General features: G+C 25.6%; 1 protein-coding gene across 2 annotated transcripts; it reads right to left on the bottom strand.

The window, feature by feature from the left end:
- Nucleotides 1-2,295: 2,295 nt before the first annotated feature.
- Nucleotides 2,296-19,908, bottom strand: LOC129614766 (failed axon connections-like). Of its 2 annotated transcripts, XM_055529613.1 has the most exons (3): nucleotides 19,684-19,908; nucleotides 17,843-18,581; nucleotides 2,296-2,340 (listed from the first exon to the last, which is right to left on the bottom strand). In XM_055529613.1, exons 2-3 carry the CDS (start codon nucleotides 18,233-18,235, stop codon nucleotides 2,311-2,313), a joined length of 423 nt encoding a protein of 140 aa, XP_055385588.1. In that variant the 5' UTR covers nucleotides 18,236-18,581; nucleotides 19,684-19,908; the 3' UTR covers nucleotides 2,296-2,310. The 2 variants fall into 2 exon arrangements, 1 of the variants encoding a protein (XP_055385588.1); XR_008697399.1 differs by lacking the exons at nucleotides 2,296-2,340; nucleotides 17,843-18,581 and adding an exon at nucleotides 18,596-18,900.
- Nucleotides 19,909-20,705: the final 797 nt, after the last annotated feature.

Raw genomic sequence — 20,705 nt, 5'->3', positions numbered from 1 at the left:
ACCGCGAGGAGTTTTACAGAAACACTACATTTTCATTAAGATTTTTCAATAAGAATACGTAGAAGACAAACGGTCGAAGATACTATAATTATATACCAATAGTTTAAGAACATAGCGAGTTTAGAACATATTTGCATGAATGTTCACATATACAAATTTAAAAATGAATCAAATTTTGTATAGGGAAAATGTGTAAAAGAAAAGTATAAAAAATAAAATCAAGGAATCGAGGACACCACAAATGGACATTTTTGCAAATTTTTTTCTTATGAATAATTTTAGTTAAATCTGAGGGTGAATACACGAGGTTAAAGGTCCCTTTATTTTAAATATGAACATGCACATAAACATATAATTCGCATTGTATGAAAACTTGCAGTTCAATGATTTGGTCGTTTCGTGTCTTTTTTTATGGTAGAAAAGGATAATAATGAAAAAAATATCGATTTTTTCTTGTTTTTTTTTTTTTTTTGTAGATTGGATTTCTTTTTTCAAATATTCGTTTTGAATATAATTTTTATATGTATGTGTGTATGTATGTACGTGCTCATTTTAAAGGAGTATGATGAAATACATTGTATATATTGTAAGGGTTGTTAAAATTAAATTTGAACTTGTTTTACTTTAATTTTTTAAATGCAAATTGATTTGGAAAAATATTAAAATTAAAATAACAAAGCCAATTTAGAAAGGAACCAATGGATCGAAGGAAATATTTTTAACAAAATTTTAAATTATAAAATTTATCTGAAATATAGAGAACTACGGCAAGTTCAACCTTTGCAAACTTATTTGGCTTGTATATTCGAATAAAGGCTGTGCTCAATGTGATCGCATAGGGCAAGAGCGTTTCATTTGGATCTATACTTCACATTCTGTCCCAAATGATATCGAAATTTCTTCAGTATTAGAGGCGTAGTTTTTCCAAATATACCTTCACAATACACTTTCAAGACAAACATCAGCAATTTCAGTTGACACTTGTTTACTTGCAATAATTTTTTCATACTGCAATCAGAAACTCAAAGAACAAGTCACTCGACATTTAAAAATTAGAAAAAAACTGCACGGCTTTTGAAATTATTAATAAAATATGAATCAAAATTAATTTGAGAATCGCAGTGACGGCGAAGTATGAATACTATCAAATGAGGATATTTCTATGGAGGCGGGGACATCTCTCGATTACTATTAATCCATAGAAGAAGGGAACAAAAAGGCTGCTAGAAATCAATACTCGCAAGATACTTGAATTTATCAGAAGGACTGGTCTCTGGGGAGCGTTAAGGTGTGATAAGTGGAAGGAATAAGTGGACATAAGATTCATTTCTTATTTCGCGGTGCATTGTTGCCCCATGTGATTAAATGATAATTTAATCACATTTATGGATATTTCATTACTTATTTTATTAAAACCCGACCCTAATTAAATCCGTATAACAGTTGCCTCAAAAAAATTACAAATATTCGGATTCAAAGGACCAAATTACATTAAATAAGTTACATTTGAGTTCCCAATTCAACTTAATTTTATTTAATTTAAAAAGTGTATTGAGGATTTTATCAATTTTCCATATGCACATTGATGAATTTTGCAAAACAACGTTTATTTTTATATTAATTTTTTTTTCAGCGATTCTATAATTTTATTTTATTAATAGCAAGCAACGCCACAAAAACCACAAATTAAAAGTAAAAAATTGCAAAAGAGGGAAAGGAAAAATTGATATTTACCTTTTTTTTTTGTTTTTTTCTCCAATAAACAATATAAAAAACATAGTGTAAATTCGAAATGTATGTATGTATGTATAAAAGAAATCAAAGTTACTAAATAATTTTTTTGTATGAATCAGAGTATCAGATTAACTGGAACTTGATATGACACAAAAATTGTGTCTATATCTATGCATAAAGAATGTTCGATTTTTCTTGCTTAATTTTATTATTGTGGTTTTGCAAAAACAAAAAAAAAAAAATTTCAGTATGGTTGAATTTTTTTTAAAATATGCACTTACCTACATGTTTAATGAAATATTGAATACGAGTTCAAACACAATGCTTTTGAAATATTTTACAAATAGATATTAACTTTTTTTAAGTCAATTAAAATAAATTTGTAAGCTATATTCACATATATTATAAATAAAGGTTATAATTTAAGGCTTCATACCTAGCCTTCATACGTCATACTCAATAAGCGAACAGCCCTTTGGTTTACTTATATGCCACGCGATCTTATATAAAATCAAACATTAAAAATATAAAATATTGCAATCATTCAATCTCACCCTTTCATACCCCATCAAGAATTTATATACAAGCCATTGTAATTGTACATACCTGCAAGAAAAAAAAAGTTGAAAAATTAAAATTAATTGATTAAACTATAAAAAATTTAAATAAATTTATTTAATTTAAATTTTCAAAATTTGTTTCATTAGATTAATTGTTTAAATAGTTCAAACATAAGTTCTCTGTTCGTTTTTAAAAAATTTTCTGTTCGACTTGATGTTTTCTCTGAGATTATACAGGTATCATCATCAATTAATTAAAGATTCTGTAGTAGGTTGTAACTAAAACGGAAATGTACATAAGTCCGCGGAAAGCATATAAGAACGGCCTTCAAAAATTATATCTTGTCCGAGCCGGTTCCAAAGTAACTTATGTTTGGAACGATCTGGGATAATTCATTTTGTATTCAAAATATACAAGGTAAGTACATAAAAAGTGGATCTCGCGTCAGATAAAGCTCACAAGAAATTCAGTCGTTCTAAAAACTATTAAATGCACAACAGGGACTCATATTTTTCTTTAACAACTTATAACCAAATTAATAATGCTTTACTTGAAATTAGACATATCATCATAAAATGTTTAATGATGCTGTTGTAACCTACATCAAAAATGGAAAAATATTTGAAAAAACTTAAACCATTGATAATATTTAAAAATACGAATGCGCCCGATGTTGTCCCAAAGTAAATTTTGTATTATTTCTTGAGGCTTTTTCGGTAACCGAAAGCATTACGCTTTGTAGCGCTTATGGAATAAAAAAAGCATTTTACATACTAGTATATTAAATATAATAAGTTTTAAATGGTCTTTAAAAATATGATGGCGCCCGATGTTGTCCCAAAGTAATTTTTTTATTATTTCTTGAGGCTTTTTCGGTAACCGAAAGAATTACGCTTTGTAGCGCTTATGGAATAAAAAAGCGTTTGACATACTAGGATATTAAATATAATAAGTTTTTAATGGTCATTAAAAATATGATGGCGCCCGATGTTGTCCCAAAGTAAATTTTTGATTATTTCTTGAGGCTCTTTCGGTAACCGAGAACATTAAGCTTTGTAAGGTTTATGGAATAAAAACTTAAAAAAGCAAATTACATACTGATATATAATGGTCTTTAAAAATGCGATGGCGCCCGATGTTGGTTCAAAGTAAATTTTTTTATTATTTCTTGAGGCTCTTATTTCTTGGAATTTTTTAAAGTTTATGGAATAAAAACTTAAAAAAGCATATTATATACTGATATATCAGATATAATAAGCCTTAAATGGTCCTTTTTATTGCATCTAAAAGCTATTGGGTTAACTGAAAACATTAGTTTTTTAGGGTCATATTACCAATATGTTTTGTTACTCATATTAATATAATAAATTAATTTTATGATTAAATATAAAAAATTAATTTTATGATTAAATTTGTATACAAATATTAAATTCCATATTGAAATTTTGATAACAAAATGCTTTTTCATAAAGAAGTTGCAAAAAAAAAACAAAATTTTTACATAATTTTTGGGTCGAAACGTAAAAACACTAAATAATATAAAATAAGTAATTTATCCAAAAGAATAAAATAAAATTTAAATATTTTGCAAACACATCTAATCCAATCAAAGAAAAAACAAAATTTTTAATAATATTAAGTTGTGGAGTTTAAGAAGAAAAAAAGTTTCAAAGTTCTCTACAAGTTCTGAATACAAAAATCAAATTTGATCCTTTTATTTTTCATTTTTATTGTTTTGTTTTCTCCTAAGTATAAAAAAGAATAGTTTATTATCGATGGTAAAATAAATTTTTTTTCTTCATTTTCGTTTTAGTAAAACTTTTCTTTTTTATGACTTTTCGAAGAAAAACTGATGTTCGTACATAAATATTGTTTATACATTCACGTATATATATACAGAGAGGGGGGGGGGCAAGAAGTTTTTAAAAAAATTTAGATATTTTGTAAATATTTATCAAAGAATAAGGACGAAAGGAAGAAGCGAACCCAAGAAAACGAATCTTTAAAAAAATTTATTCAAGCAAAAAAAGTTCATTATTGTTATAAAACTTTATTATTTATAGATGTGGAGTAGTTTTAGTATGAATGAAGAAAAATATCCTTCTATTTCGTTCATTTTATAAAACTATTTCGTAATCGATATCAGTTTATTTCAAAATTTTTATATTTCATTATTTATATACATTAATAGGAATATGGATTTGTAAATATACACACTGTTATTTGTGTACACATAAATAAAACGAGTAAATTCAAAAAAACTATAAGAGGATAATCAAAATATAGTTTATTCAGAATGAAAATATTATTTTACAGTCTGGTAAATTCTTTTATTTCAATAATTGAAAAGGAAACTATAAAAACTATGCAATATAAAAGGCTTTTTTATTATTATAGAAAGGCCGAAGATTATTTTATTTCAGAAAAAATATTTGTTAACCATAAACTTCATAAAATTTTATATTGTAATATTAAATATATGAAAAGGAGTTTTTGCAAGATATTTAATCAGTAATAAACTATTAATTAAAATTTTTTTATTATTTGCATTTATTCTCTAATTACTATTTTTAAATCAGCATTGTAAGAGAATAGTACTCGTAATAAATTCAAAATCTTATTTGCACAAGAGAAACAAATAAATTTTTATATCTTAATTTAAAATTTAATTTTCATTCAAATTTAAGCCTCATATTGTGAAGTGTAGTTCCATGATACTGTAAGTAGTTGTAGTTTTATTTCCACGGATCAATGATTCAGGCACTTTCACGAAGCCTAAAACAAAGTCTTTCACGTGCTTTTCGAGAGAAACGAATCAGTCAGAATCGAAAAATTTTCAGAGGAGCTGTAACTACAATATCGAGAATGGAATAGTATGAACTAAGAAGCAATATTAACTAGAATGCAATAGCAAAGTATATAGAGACCTTCCGGAAGGTGGAGACACAGATAAATTCATCCCGGAAGACAAATTTCATGATAAAGTAAAATGACATGATCCGGCTTGAAGTAATACGAATAGCGACCACAGATTTAGTTTGCCTTACCATTGTTTACAAAGAATTTACAAGAATTATATCAAATGGCTCATTAGAAAAAAAAAAATGCACCGTTGCGCTGGAAATGTTTTTCTATCTCTTAAACAAAAAATTGGTTTCTTTTTTAGCTTTTAGAAATGTAAGATGCGATAACCGTTGTTGGGTCGATCGAATTCAAGCCTGTTACTACCTTTAATCTTCCATTGAATAAAATGCCATAAAATGTTTGAAGCGGCTATGTAAAATCTAAAATTGAAAGTGTTTTGGCTCATACAATTAGGCCAAGTAGAAAGTATATTTTAATAATCTTTGTGATAAGATATTCCGAAAGGAAGTAAAAAGCAATTTCTAACCGCAATCTAATATTATAAATCAACAAAAAAAAAAAGCATTGCAAAATTTTATTAATTTTTTTCTAAATTGATTTTGGTTGTTCTTAAAAATTTTTTTATCATATTAACACACCCGAATAAATAAAAATTTCAAAAAATATAGTAATGGTGAAATAAATGTGTATGCACATCAATAATAACAATAATTCAACTTGTTTGCAACTACAGCAATATCAGCACAATATACTCACATAGTAACAAGAATTTTTAACTCCTTTTTATTCTCACATTTGTTTTTTCACACCGACCCCATAATATGGGCTATACAAATATCGGTAAATATATAAAGTATAAGTAGGTTTATTATAAAATGTAGATGAGTAAAAATTCCACATTATCATTTTTACACTCCTATTCAACTATGCATATACCCATTCCTATTCAATATGAGTAAATTTCGACCCCAAAAATTAGAATAAATGGAAGGAAGACGATAAAACTGACAACAGCAATTACAGCTTAAAACAACAAAAGTGTAATAAAAATTTTCTTTCTTTCCTTAAAAAAAAACCTTTTTTTTATTTGTTTTTTTTTATGCATCAAATATTTTGCCATTCCGACATAGTGTACGAGAATAAATATGTATGTGTTTATGTATCAAACGACCCCAATTTCCAAAAATATCTTAGCATATCGAGAGCTTAAAGTGTACTTATCTGTACACAAGTAATTTATATATTATGTTTATAAATAAAAAACACTATATAAGTACAAATTGTATGTAAAAGTAAATGCCAATGGCCTAATTTCCAACCATCTTATAAATATTACATACTTATCCAATATCTTTTCACTCAGACTATATGTACATATGTATATGTATATATATGACATGCCACAACAGCATCAGTATTCAATGATATTCAATGATACTGTGAAAAAAGTATTTATTGTGGTGATATTTTATTTTCATATTAAGCTCATTTCTCGCGTTTTTGTTTTTTGTTTCTGTAATATTAGCAAGTATGTTTAAACATTGGTATAACAATAAGGTTACGTATATATGTATACGTACATATGTATGTATACAGAAAATGTCCTTAAGAATTTTTTATTATTTTCTTGAGAAGTTCTTGAATGATTTTTTAATAAAATGATTTCTTTATACCTTTTAAATGGTTGAAAAATTCTGTTTTTTTTTTTTTTATTTTATTTTATTCGAAAGGGGAGTTTTTGTGTTGCCTACAATATATAAGGGATGGAAAGCATGAGAATGAAAAAATTCCACTATACTGGCATACCATTAAAAAAATAAAATTTACCGTATTTTATCGTATATAAACGAACTACCTTGTGTGAACGTGTTTTTCTGTATACATAGTGTGATATTATATTAAAGCATTAAATACATTTTACAGTTATTTTTTAATGCAGCATAAAAAAAAATGAACAAAAGGGTGAGAGAACGTTTTGTAATGCTTATTTTTCTCTATATTACTCTATTATTTATCAAAAAAGAAGAAAATTCTCATTCCTTTAAAAGAATGAGCACAGTAGCAAAAATAGGAAAAGAATATTGAACGAACCCACTTGTTTTTTCTTTTCTGTAATATTTTCAAGCATTTCTTATTTTTTTCTTAAAATAAAAAAAAAAATCTCTTGTTTTTTTTTCCTTCAAAGCTATCCTTTAGCACGTTTATAAATACTATATTGTATTTTTTCTACAATTTCTTTTAAAAATATTTGATAGCAGAATTCATATATAGTGTTAGAAATGTATATAAATAGATACATAAGTGTTATACACTGTATTATTAAGTAGTATATAGGTAATTGAATATAATTTTATTGAATGTTGGAGTAAAAATTGTTTTGTTGACACCCATAACATTTTATAATCTATATAGACAAAAAAAAATCTATGAAAGTGACGATGAATGTGTAGAAATGAAGATAAGATTGCTCTAAAAAAATAAAAAACAAATTCTAATCAATAAAGTAGGAGAGAAAGAAAAAGTGAAAATAATTAGTTTTTTTTTCTAATATTGCTTCAGACACACACCAAATATGCAAAATATTTCTAATCTTAAAAAATATTACAATATTTATTAAGGTACTTAAGAAGAGAAAGAAAATATTTGTTAAAATACGTGCTGTGCCGCGCCTTCTATATCTAGATAATTTTGAATCTATTCCTAATGACATTTCTTATCACGAATGTATGTATAATATGTTGTGCAAAAATTTTTTTTTAAACACCTTATTGCTAATGGTTTTTGTATTTACCATATGTTACTAACATACATATATGCAATTTTTTTGATAAATTGACAATATTTATGATTACTTCATTGATAAAATTTGTTATTATTGAGTCATAAAACATTTTTTTTTGTAGTTAACTGATACTCTAGACATTATGATTTAGAAAACACTATGAAAGCATGGAAATTCTCAAATGTAATACATAAAATAACTTCATTTGAAGTTTAATGGTTATAAATTAATAATTCCAATATTATTTTAAATGTTCTCGTGGTACTTTTTGGTTCTATGTCCTTCGAATTGAGTTCAGATGATTTTTAACATAATAATGGTTTCTTTTGATTTCGTTTACAATCAAACAATTATAAAGTATCTCTCTAGATTGGATTAGTTTTGTAGATTGACAAGTGTTCTTATTAGATAAGGTCGCTGTAGCTGTAAGGGCTTATTGAAATATCACAGCGTTTATAAAGCGCCCTCTAGGCCTATATTCCTCATGCAATTACGGATACCTATGCTTCACAAAAAGAGTGAATATGCTCAACCGGCTCATCCTCATCATGGCAAAATCTACACAATTCCAGATTGTCGTAATTTGCGCAAGTGATAACCCAATCGCCAATGTCCAACAGTTAACCATCAACTTGGCCTACCTCCTATTAGACGCTTAGAGCTCACTGACCAGGGATGAAGAAGTTCGTTCGCCTCATTCCCGATGCCGGAATTCGACACTTTAACGAATTCAACATTCGTTACGCTTCATATGCCTCCATGCTACAACGCCCACAGAAAGGCTCAAACCGTTCGAAAGCAATCGTTGCTCTCAACCTTGTAGGAGCATTTGTCCCCTCATTATTAAAAATACCCACATGCACTGGGACCTACGATAGGAGAACCTTACTCCTCCTACCAAGCTCCACTGGCGCCTGTAGACACCAAATTCGATTTGATTTGGTAAGAGTCAAGTCGATAATGGTTTTATATCTCCCAAATGTTTTCACGTATACAAAGATCCAAAGGATAGATCTTCTACTAGAAAACCGTTGCACCTAAGCAGCACAGTCTAAAGCACGGTCCCAACCAAAAGACGCCTGTTCCTTCCAAGGTTGAAAGTATAACTTTGTAAATTTTGTTTTATGTTGTCCCAGAACGAATGCAATTCGTAATGTTTTAAGTAAATTTTATTCTTCTTCAGCAACTCTTCTGCCTCTTGAAATGAATTTATTTTTAAATTCCTTTGAAAGGAAGATTTTTGAAGGGAAGTCACATTGTTTGTTTCAAAACTTTTGCCAATTCCAAAATTTTTTTAATTATTAAATGCCATGTTTACTCTCAATATATTCTGTTCGAAAAGTTGTGGTGACAAATCTGTAAGGTATTATTATCTTTTCGAAGTATTCTTAGGAATATGTGTGGTATATACAGCTGTAATTACTTTAAAGTTGAAATTATCATTTCCAACTCAAATGTGATATTCAAATTCCAAATATTAAAATATTAAAGTAAATAGAATAATTATTATTCAACCATTCTTATTATCTTTATAATTTAAATTTAAATGCATTTTATATTTTAAACATTTTCCATATTATACACACATTCAAAAAAATCAATTCGGATTCTTTTAATATGTTTGCTGATGCATTTTATTAACATAAACTCATAATTATCATTTTTATCCATGATACTTATCAGGAATATTGTTAAGATTACAAAAAAAAATTAAAATTAATCTTTCACATTTTCTTTTCTCTCTTTCATTGCTTTTGAGATTTGATAGGGGTAAAGTCAATTTTTTTGTTGTGGAATTTATTTTACAGTAAACGAGTTCTTTCATCCTTAAACATTTGGAAGTCATCTTTTAAGAATACAAAAAAAAAAAAGAAAACATTATTTTTAATATGCATTTTTGTTTTTTTGAATTAATAAGTATTTGTACATTTGTTTAAATATCAAAAAAGATATTTGTACAGCTAACTATAATAAACAGAAATTATAATAAAAATTTTTATAAATCCTTCATATACACATACGTTAACCATATGAAAAGAAAACAGAACACAAAATGCTAAAGATGAAAATTTTAAATGAGAAGAACTTCACCAAAAACGGATTTACATTATATTCCATTTCATCCTATAGATATGTGCGACATGTTATAAAATTTTATACATACATCATATAATTATATAAACATATTTTTCATTCACATACTTATGCTCATACCTTCTATAATATATACAAGTACTGAATAAGAAAACAACAGTTTTTATGTTCTTTTTATTTTCAAGAAGAAAAAAAAATTTTTTCTATACCATCAAGAAGAGATGCATAACGAAGGAACCATCGGATCATGCATCCTGTACGTGGTATCAACTAATCTACATATATATGCATATGTATATATATATTTTGCTACATGACATATGTGCTTCATAAGAAGATTAAAAACTACGAGAAAAAAAGCAGAAAACAAGCGAATGAAAAAAAAATTTTTTTTGTGTTTTTTTTTTTTTCTTTTTGTTTTTTAATATGAAGGCGCATATATAAACGAAGATGAAACTGACGATGATGATGAACCGACATTTATAAGTAAATCGTTAAGTTATTTGAATTTAATATCTATACATACATACATACGCACATATACATAATATGGAAATGATATGGAGATGAAAATATGTTAAATATTATCAAAGTATTTAAAAAATATGCACAGCATAAACATAATTTTAAGAAAAAATATCAAAATTGTGAATGCATATAATACTTTTCAAATCTTGTATAAAATCGTTCAATAAACATTATGTATGACTCTAGATATACATACATACTTTTGATGTTAAGACCATAAGTGAGAAGAAAATGGAAAATTTTGTATTGAAAGAATGGTTAATACTGAAACCCGAAAATTTATGTACAAACCTGCTTAACGATTGTGCTACGAAACTTTAAATTGAACATAAGTGAATTTAATAAAATTTACATTAAGTTGTAATTTTCGTGGTTATTTCAAAAACCATAAGAATCATTTACATTTTAAATTTATGGAAACTTAGATTTGATTGTGAATGAAATCAAGAGGAGAAATTAAATTGTTTCTATTTTAGGTAACTTCTCTAATCATAGGAATAACTATACATAGTAACAGATTTTTTGTCTTAGCTGCGGAAAAACCGTCGCAATTGCGTTAGTCTAAGCTTATGAGCTTTGACTGCAACCAGAATCTTCACAAGAGCATCATGAGAACATCTAGAAACTATGTGAAAATCGCCATGAATCTCTTAATTGGGCATTTTCGGCTCAGGGTACACTCTCGAAAATTGGGTCATGAGGGGCGATGGCCTCTGTAGAACCTGTTCGATGCTTCTTCTTCTGGATTATGGAATTTTGGTTCATAGAAGGAGTGAATTTCTGGGTTAATCTGCTTTTGGAACGGAGGAATTGCTGGGCATTGATCCTTTGAACAAGGTGCTCAAATGTTGCAATCTAAAATCTACTGATTTTTTCGATGTAAATCGTTTTAAATAAACCTTATTTTAATATGATTCTTCGATTAGTTCAACTTCCCTACCATTAAATAAACTGCTTACTAAATATTTCCTACTGATTTCAAATATTCCGATGTTGTTATCACTTTAATACTTTTTTTACTTATAAATTTGTTATCGATAATGGTCATTTGTCATAAATCAATAATGCCAATATTCAGTTTTGCTAAATTTTTCTTCTTGTCTTATTTGCTAATTTACCGCTAAAATCACCGTTCTGAACTGTAATATGCAAGCTTTATTCACAATACAGTTTTTTTCTGCTTAAGGGTTCTCATTTATTTTAACTGCATTTAATCAATATTCTGGAAATCATAGAGTCGTTTTTTACAGTTAAATGTCGACATCTTGTATTTCATGCAATGGTTTAAGTCATTTAGAAAATATTTTGCTAACGAAATTTTTGCTTAAATTTTATTTAATAAATAAATGTTATTGAAATTAAATTTGTCTTAAATGTGATTACAGTGCCTAACTGAAAATCTCATGCATGCGATACTAACAATATCTTATTCTCTGCAATTAAAACACTTTTGCTTTCGTTCAAGTTGTTTTTGAAAGCAATATACTCATACATATAGAGAAAAATAAAAAGAAAATCTGCATTGTGTTGCCGCAAGCATGTAAACAATATTAAGTATAAAAGTTATAATGAATGCAAATTAGAAAAAAAAATCTACTGTAAATTTAGCCAAAGGAAATGATTCCAAAAGAATTTAATCACATTATTTAATGATAAATATAAGGTATACGTTTAATGTTGTACATACAATTATAGCCATACATAGAATTCATAAATATTTGATCACTTAATGTTGCTTTAAAACTTTCTTTAATCACATTGAATTTTTCTTTTCTTGCTTTTGTCTATTAAAAACGGAAAATATGACTTTTTTTTATAGCTAAACAAATTATTAGAATCTCTTAATAATGTAAATGTGTTTGGTATAGTCTTGGTCATTCTTTTCTATTCATAGTATTAGACATACAATCTACACATAAGATGGCGTTCTTTGTTGATATGTAAATATTTGAAAAATTTAGTTTCTATAATGTGTTTACTCAAATAAGTATATTTAAACAGTACATTCAAATATAAACAGAATAATTGAAACATTTCCGCAGAATAAAGGATAACTTTGAACTTAATAAAGTTTTCCTTGTTTCTAAACTAATAAAAAACCAAGGCAAAGTAATTTACTTCATTTTATATCCTTGTAAAAGTTTTATTTTGATGTAAAATAACGAAAATATTGGCGACCACAGAAAGTTTTTTATTCATTGGTTTATTTTTGTCCAAATTTAAATAGTTTGCTTAGTTTGGTTAAATAGTTTGGTTACTGAAAACGCATCTTTAAGAGATGTTTTTACTTAGTTGTTTGTGATCCATTTAATTGTGTTATAACATGAGCTGGAGCTGTAGTTAAGGAATGTTTGATATCGGTGCAAAGAAATTGAGCATGCCGTTCAAGTTTAGTCCTACAACATGTTTTCAATTTCGGTGATATTTTTAATTGCGAGTGTAATCCCGATAGAAATCTTTTGATATCGGTGCAAAGAAATTGAGCTTAGTCCTACAACATGTTGAGCTTCAAGTTTAGTCCTACAACATGTTTTCAATTTCGGTGACCATAGTAATACTGCGTGTAATCCCGACCTTGAAATTTCAGCGGAGCGCACAGTAATTGAGTTCGATGACAAAATGATAAGACACCTGAAAAGGAAGCCTCACATTGGCTCGCTGGCACATAATTTTGAAAGCATTCTATGAAAATAATACAATAGAAAATTTGACTCCTAAAATGCAATGATGTGGGTACTTTTGCGACCTATCCTAAATTAAGAATGAATTACTATTGCATTTATAAAGTGAAATTAATTTCACTATTTTTTATCATACGAAGACAGTCGCGCATTCCAAAATATTCTCTTTACACAATTATTAAAGTATCAATCCCTTCATAACCGGCCAAATATTAACAGAAAGTAGAAGTTTGCATTATTTTATCTCTTATTATATTACTTAAGTACCATAAATTTCCTATCATCAAATTGTGCATTAAAGTTAATTTAATTCAAATTTATCATTACTTATTATAAATTATGATATTATTATAAATTGAATCGTAATCTTAATACAACTCTTAATAAAAGCAATATACAAACATAATTATAAGATGAAAAAGTATAACAAATATACATACATGTAAAATAATTATCCTGTAATAAATATTATACTACCGCGTGCACATGTAACTAAAAAACTAAACCAGATTTTCCAGTTTTTATACTCATTTTTTAAAATACAGGTAATTCAAATACTAAGACCTGCAAATATCTTGAAATAAATTATGTTTATTATAGTAGATAGGTACATATATTCATGTTGTTTTTAACCCAACATGAAACGAAAATTGTGCACAAGCCTTTGCTAAAATTTATGAAAACCCACACAAAATTTTTTATTCGACATAACAATATTATAACATAAATGCAAGTATAATTCGAATATGTGTATGTTCGCCTAAATAAGAGAGTACAAATACGAGTACGCAAGTATTATGTTAGCATCTATATAATGTATAGAGATAAATATATAAGTAGTACGAGTATTGTAAAATAAGATTTTGCAAGATCAACAGAACCTATATGTTTTCTTTCTTCGATAATATTGAGTTCATTGGGGTCGTTTTGCTCTTTATACGAATATCAAATATTGTGTGTTGTGGTTAAAATCGTGATTCAAAGAAAGAAAAAAATGAGAATAAGGAATAACAAAAAAAAAAAAAAATAAATATAATACAGGTTAAACATGCCATAAAATAAAGTGATTTTTAATTTTTTCTTCTCGTCTTTTCCTTTTCATTCTTTTAAATTTTCGATCTCGTATCTCGATCCCTTAATAATTGACAGTATTTTCTCAGTTTTTAGAAATATCAAGGTGATTCTGGATCATTTTTAAAAACAAAACGCATATACAAACAAGTATGCAAGTAATTGCTTGCCAAAATTGCATTATTTTAATACACACTTGTAAATCTAAATTGAATGAATTGGTAATTGTAGAGAGAAAAATCATGTACAAAGGAAAGATCACTGCAAGCAAAATTTTAAAAGAGAATCACTTATTTTTTTCTGATCAGGTAATTTGAATTATGTTTTAAGATCTTTTTTTATTTTGATGGTGTTTGACTTGCCCTTTTTGCTTATATTCTTCTTTTATTGTGCGTTCCACATCTTCAACAAAGGAATTATACAATTTTCATTTTAGACCTTTATTTTATGTTTATTCAAGTAAAAGTATTGAATTACAAATTTAAACAAAAGAATAATATAAAATACGATTTTGTGTTTGTTTCTCCTTTTCTTCATGATTTCATAAAAAAAAGAATTATTTAAAGAATCCGTTAAATTAAAACTTAAGGATCGTAAAAATAAGAAATATTAACAAGGTTATATCAAGGTTCTTCAGTGGATTGGAATGTTTTTAAGACGATAAAAGAGATCAAAATGGAAATTCTAGAATTTGATGTTCTTGTAATTCATAATTTAAAATATGAAACTTTTCATAATTTTCAGATCATTATAAATTTGTTCGAAATAATTGATGGCTTTGAATTATTTTGAATATCTCCGAATCTATTGAATGCAATGTAACAAATAAATAAATACGCCTAAAAATATGCAATTATGTTATAGAGTTAAAGATACTTTTCTAGAAAATCACGTGTACTTTAACTGATTCATAAGACTTTGTATTTCTGAATAAAACTTTAATCGTCGTGTTTTAAAACAACTTATGCTCTAGGAGAATAAATTGTTCACATTATTTGAGCCTTAATGTTCTACTGCAATCAACAACCGTTAGGTTTTAATTGCAGTAGAACATTATGATACTTTCTTTAATTTAAATCTAAAATTTATGATTTAAATTTTTATGTAGCTATTGTTTTCTTGATTTTGTTTTAGTTGCCTTCTGCACTGAATTACAAACTCTCCTTAAATATAGGTATATATATATTACATTTCCACTGTAACAACCTGCCTACACAATTTTTAATGAATTTTTATAGTCTATAAGTACATTTAAAAATAATATCCAGCTTTTTGCAAGGAAAAAACAAGAAAATAAAATAAAAACGAAAAATACATTAAAAAAAATTGCAAGTTGCCAATTTTCACTATGACGAATTTAAAACATTTATTTTTCTTTCCATTTTTGTTTTTAGGGAAGTTTACTGAAAGTCGCTCTTTCTCATTAGCTCAATCAACTCCAGTATTACTTATTTTATCTACTCTTTTTAATTTTTTTTTCTCCTTCACCAATTTTCAATTCTCTCTCAATCTTTTAGTCAACAAATTTTGTACGCCGGTTCTCTTCATTTCCCAAAATACTTTTCATATATCCAGAATTTTTACTCGGGAATTCGGGATTATTTGAGACACGAACAAGTTTTTGAAATGGCAAAAATGGGGAAAAAAAATCTTTTTATTTTTGATATTGTTTTAATGGCGTTTAATTCGTTTCCCCTCTTGTTTCAAATTTTTTTATTTTATTTTTTTTTTTTATTTTCAATTTTTGTATGTTTTTTGTTGGAAATTGGAAATAACATATATTTTTTTTTGTTTTATACCTGTATACTAAAGTTGAAAATGCATGTAAAAATTCATCTTTTATGGTTGAAATTCTTTTATTTTATTTTTGTGTGGGTAGTAGAATTTGTTTGAAATAAATTGATTTTGACAATAAGTTATGAACTCTTTTAAGGTTGTTACCTATCATACTGAAATCTGTTTATGTATTTACTTTTTTGCCGAAATAATTCTATAATTGAACTTAAAAATTCTTTGTCAAACAATTATTTTTTGTATACTCTTAATAAACTTGAATGATTGCTTTAGAAATTTGCTAAATTTAAAGCAATTTTTACTTATAACTATTTCGTGACAAAGTCAACCATAAACGGATATGCGTACACAAATGGTTAAATGAATATATCGATGGAATAATTATATATGTTTAGGACTTAGAGGTTGAACTCAAAATAATAGTGTGTACAAGGTAGGGGTTAAATGAATCAATAAAATTTTATTCATCATCCATTCTTATAATTACAATATAGGCAATGTTAGTATTTAAGATAATTCAAATCATTAATACGTACTTGTATGAAATTTAAATACGAAAACAGTTTCTTCATAATTTTTCGAACTTAGGCCGACAAATATAAATGTCGTACCGTGCCGTGCCGGCTTAAATCAATTAGGTAATTGTATAATTCTAAATCAAAAATAATTTATTTATTATTTAGCAGCGAATGTTAAAAATCAAAATGAAATTTTCTTTTAAAAATTTTGACAAAATCGTTTTTTTAAAAAAAAAAAGAAATTTTTCCAATTGCATTTCATTTTTAAAATTCTGCGCATGACATTCCATTTCAAACTTCTTTTGTATTTAATTTAGGAAACTCATTATTATAATATTGCATATATGTATGTACATAATATAATATACATATATATATATATTTATAAACACACATATATGTATGCACATACATGTAATATAATTGATAATTCTATAAAATTTCAGAAACAGTGAGTTGAATATCTTTGAATCCAAGAAATGAACAGCTATTTCAAATGATTTAGATATAACAAATGACAAGAATAAAATGTTATTAAGAGTATTATGCATATACATATATACACATTTCTACATAACGAATGTATTTTATACATACATATAAAGAGTTATAGATACCTACTTAATTTCAGACAGAAAAATCCTATAATGCATACATATATTTATTTATGTTAAAAATAATTTTTTTTTAGCGACATGTGTGACATTTTCTTCATTATTTATATGATTATAAATTATTATTGTTATGAATTGAAAAGAGCAACCGAAAAACAATAATTCTGTATACAAAAGTGTACAATAATGAATTATTTGGCTCACACTCACACATTTGTATATGAGCCATAAAACCTTACTTATGCCTTTCCTCTTAACATGTATTAAAAATTAAATATGGCCGCCTTAAAAAAATCCAGTAAAATAGAAAAAAATAAAAAAAAGTCCTTTCTTGTATTGACAAAGGAAATTTTTTTTTGTTTTCGAAAATTTCCTCTAATTTTTTTTTATTCCTAATTGAAATTTTTGTAAAAAATTTATGATTTTAATTTATGCATGTAATGTATGTATGTATGTGTGTATGATAAGAATGTAATTTTGTTAGATATTATAAAAAAGTTTTCATGTTAATCATAAAATTCTTAAATTTTAAATTATAATATGAATCTTTCTTTCTCAGAAAGAATTTTAATTAATTATTGAAATGTAAAAATTTCTTACCTCATATTTTAAACCAGCTAATCTTAACCATGTTTCAACTTTTAAACAATACGGTGACAAAGAAGGTAGTAATGGTGTACGTGAAAATTGATATAAATAGATAACATCCTTTTCGAAATTAGTTTTATGAACTGAGTATTTAGGTGGAGCTTCTGTTTTAGAAGCGGCTGCTTGAGTATTATTTGCTTCGTGATCACCATCTTTTTTTGCATCATTTGCACCATCGGCACCTTCACCGCCACCACCACCACCCCCAGTTCCGGCAGCATCACCAGTTGTTTGATCTTGTTTATCACCAACGGCTACTGCTTCAGCTGTAACTTGTTCTTCTACAGCTGGTTTATCATCAGCGACAGCTGAATTTTGTTGCTGAGTTGCTACTTCGGCTGCCATTATTTTATTGATTTATATTTCTTTTGCCTTATATTTGTTTATTATGTTATTATATTTGAAAACTACCTTTTTTCTTCGGTATAAAAAATTTTTTGTAAAAAAAATTGTTCTTTATTTTCTTTTGATTTTGTCTCTCTGTTTTAAAATTTTAACTATTCAAATTAATCATATACATATATATGTAAATCGTGTATATAAGTAAGTATATATATTCCAAATATTATTTTAAATATTTCAAATATTAATCCTGGTTTCTATACAGTATATGACTGTGTGTGTGAGTATAATTTTTTTTTGTTATTTTAAAAAAATTTATTATAAATTCACGATTTTTAATATTCACACGCTATAAATATTTTGTCACAGAAAATTTTTGGATTTTGGATTTTATTTAACAAAACATAAAAAAAACAAAACAAACAATTATTTTTTAAATTTTTTTTTCTTTTAAATTTTGCTTACATATACAAATGTAAAAAATTTTTTTTTACTTTTTTATTAATTAATTTAATATTAATTTTTTTTTATAAAATTGTAAATTTTATTTATGTTTTAATATTCTATATATTTTTTGTATTAAAAATTTTCCTCTATTCTTTTATTTTTTTTTTATAAATTCTATTTTTTTTAATAATACTTTTTTGTAAAAATTTTTTCCTAGACTTCTGAAAATAAAATTACAAAAAAATTTTTTTTAAATAAAAAATTTTTAATAAATTTAAAATAAAAAATTTTTCTCTTTTAATTATTTTAAAAATATAATTAATTTGGAATTAATTATAAAGTAAAAAAAAATTAGTAAGAAAAAAATAAAAATTTTAATTTAGAAAAAATTTTCAAAAATTGCCGAATAATTTTTTTTTTGTTTCCAGTTAGAGAGAATTTTTTTAATAGAAAAAATATAGGTATTTTTTTTTAATAAAATTTCCCACTCTCAAAATATAGAATTCAATGATTAACTAATTAGAGAATCACTTTTAAATTTTTTTAATTATTTTATTCTTATTTCAAAAATAATTTAATTATTGAAATAATTTTTAATTCTTTATTTAAATTTAATTTTTTTTTTAAATTTTTCATATAAACTATTTATGTGTATGTATGTATTTTTAAATATGTATATTTACTCCAGGTTCATATACACAAAAAACAAAAAAAAAAAACAGAAACAACTCTGGAAAACTGTTAAAACGACGCCGCTTTTTTCCCTGAATTAAAACTTACAGACAAATATATATTTTCTATATATTATAACGATTATACGGACACACAAATATGTGTATATTTTATGTTATACACATAAATGTTTGAATATAATTTTTTTAATACCAAAAATTTATTTTATGAATTTGTATGTATGTATGTACATATTTTAATTAAAAACTGTTTCGTTCTCTATTCCAAAAAATTTTTTTTATTGTTTAAATTAATTATATTTTATATTATACCTTTTCCTATTCGATATTACAATATTACAATAATTTAATAAATTTACACAATTGAAAAATATTTTTTTTTTTGTTAAAGTTACACCGCAGAAAAAGGGAAAGAGATTTTTTTCTTGTTTAATTTAAAAAAAAATTATTTTTGTTATTCTACAAAAAAAATTCCAACTTTTTTTATTTTTTTATTTTCTTCTTCGTATAAAATTTGCGAACTGCTATCTTGCAATGATCACACCAAACTGAATTGAAAATTTTATGATTTCAAAGTGAAAACCAACCACACGAAAAAAATAATAATAAAAAAAGCAAAACAAAAAAAAAAAAGAGAAAAATAAAATAAAAATCTTACCTTGTTTTCCTTCTTTTTTTCTATTTCCAAAATTTTTATTATTTTTATGTGTGGTGAAATTTTCAATTCAACACAGTTTTAAAACAGGGCTTATTATTTAATATTGCTTATATAAAAATAATTTATAAATCTAATAAATTAATTTATAATTTTATAAAACTGAAAAAATATTCATGTTTCATTAAATGTGTGCCTTTATCTGTAAAAGAAATGCTTGGTCTGTATGTATGTATGCATTTATTTGAATAATGAAATTATTAAATAAAATTGCAAGCATAATCAAATATTGAAAAGAAAAGAGTAAAAATATTAAGTTTAAATTCTACCTCATTTTTTATATCATCCATTGTTTTAATGAGATTTAACCATTAGGAGAATTTCTTAATGTCTTTTTCTCCAATATAATAAAATAAACCGTTCCATGAGAGAAAGGTGCATTTCATAAAAAGGAAATTATGTTGTAAATGCGAGCATTAAGGCTTATATAAAATTTTGGAGTACTCGTATTTAATAGATACATAAATAAAAAATATCTCTCTCTTTTATTTTTGTTCTGGAATATTGTCCTTTCCAGTTAGTTGACATAACTGTGAAATAACGAGTAAATAACATAAATATGTATACTTAATGTTGAATAGTGCATATTTTAGGTATAATAAGAATAATAAAGAAAAAA

Source organism: Condylostylus longicornis, unplaced genomic scaffold (assembly GCF_029603195.1).
Source record: "Condylostylus longicornis isolate FDR11 unplaced genomic scaffold, ASM2960319v2 ptg000119l, whole genome shotgun sequence".
NCBI lineage: Eukaryota > Metazoa > Arthropoda > Insecta > Diptera > Dolichopodidae > Condylostylus > Condylostylus longicornis.
This window is presented reverse-complemented; position numbering and strand designations above follow the sequence as displayed.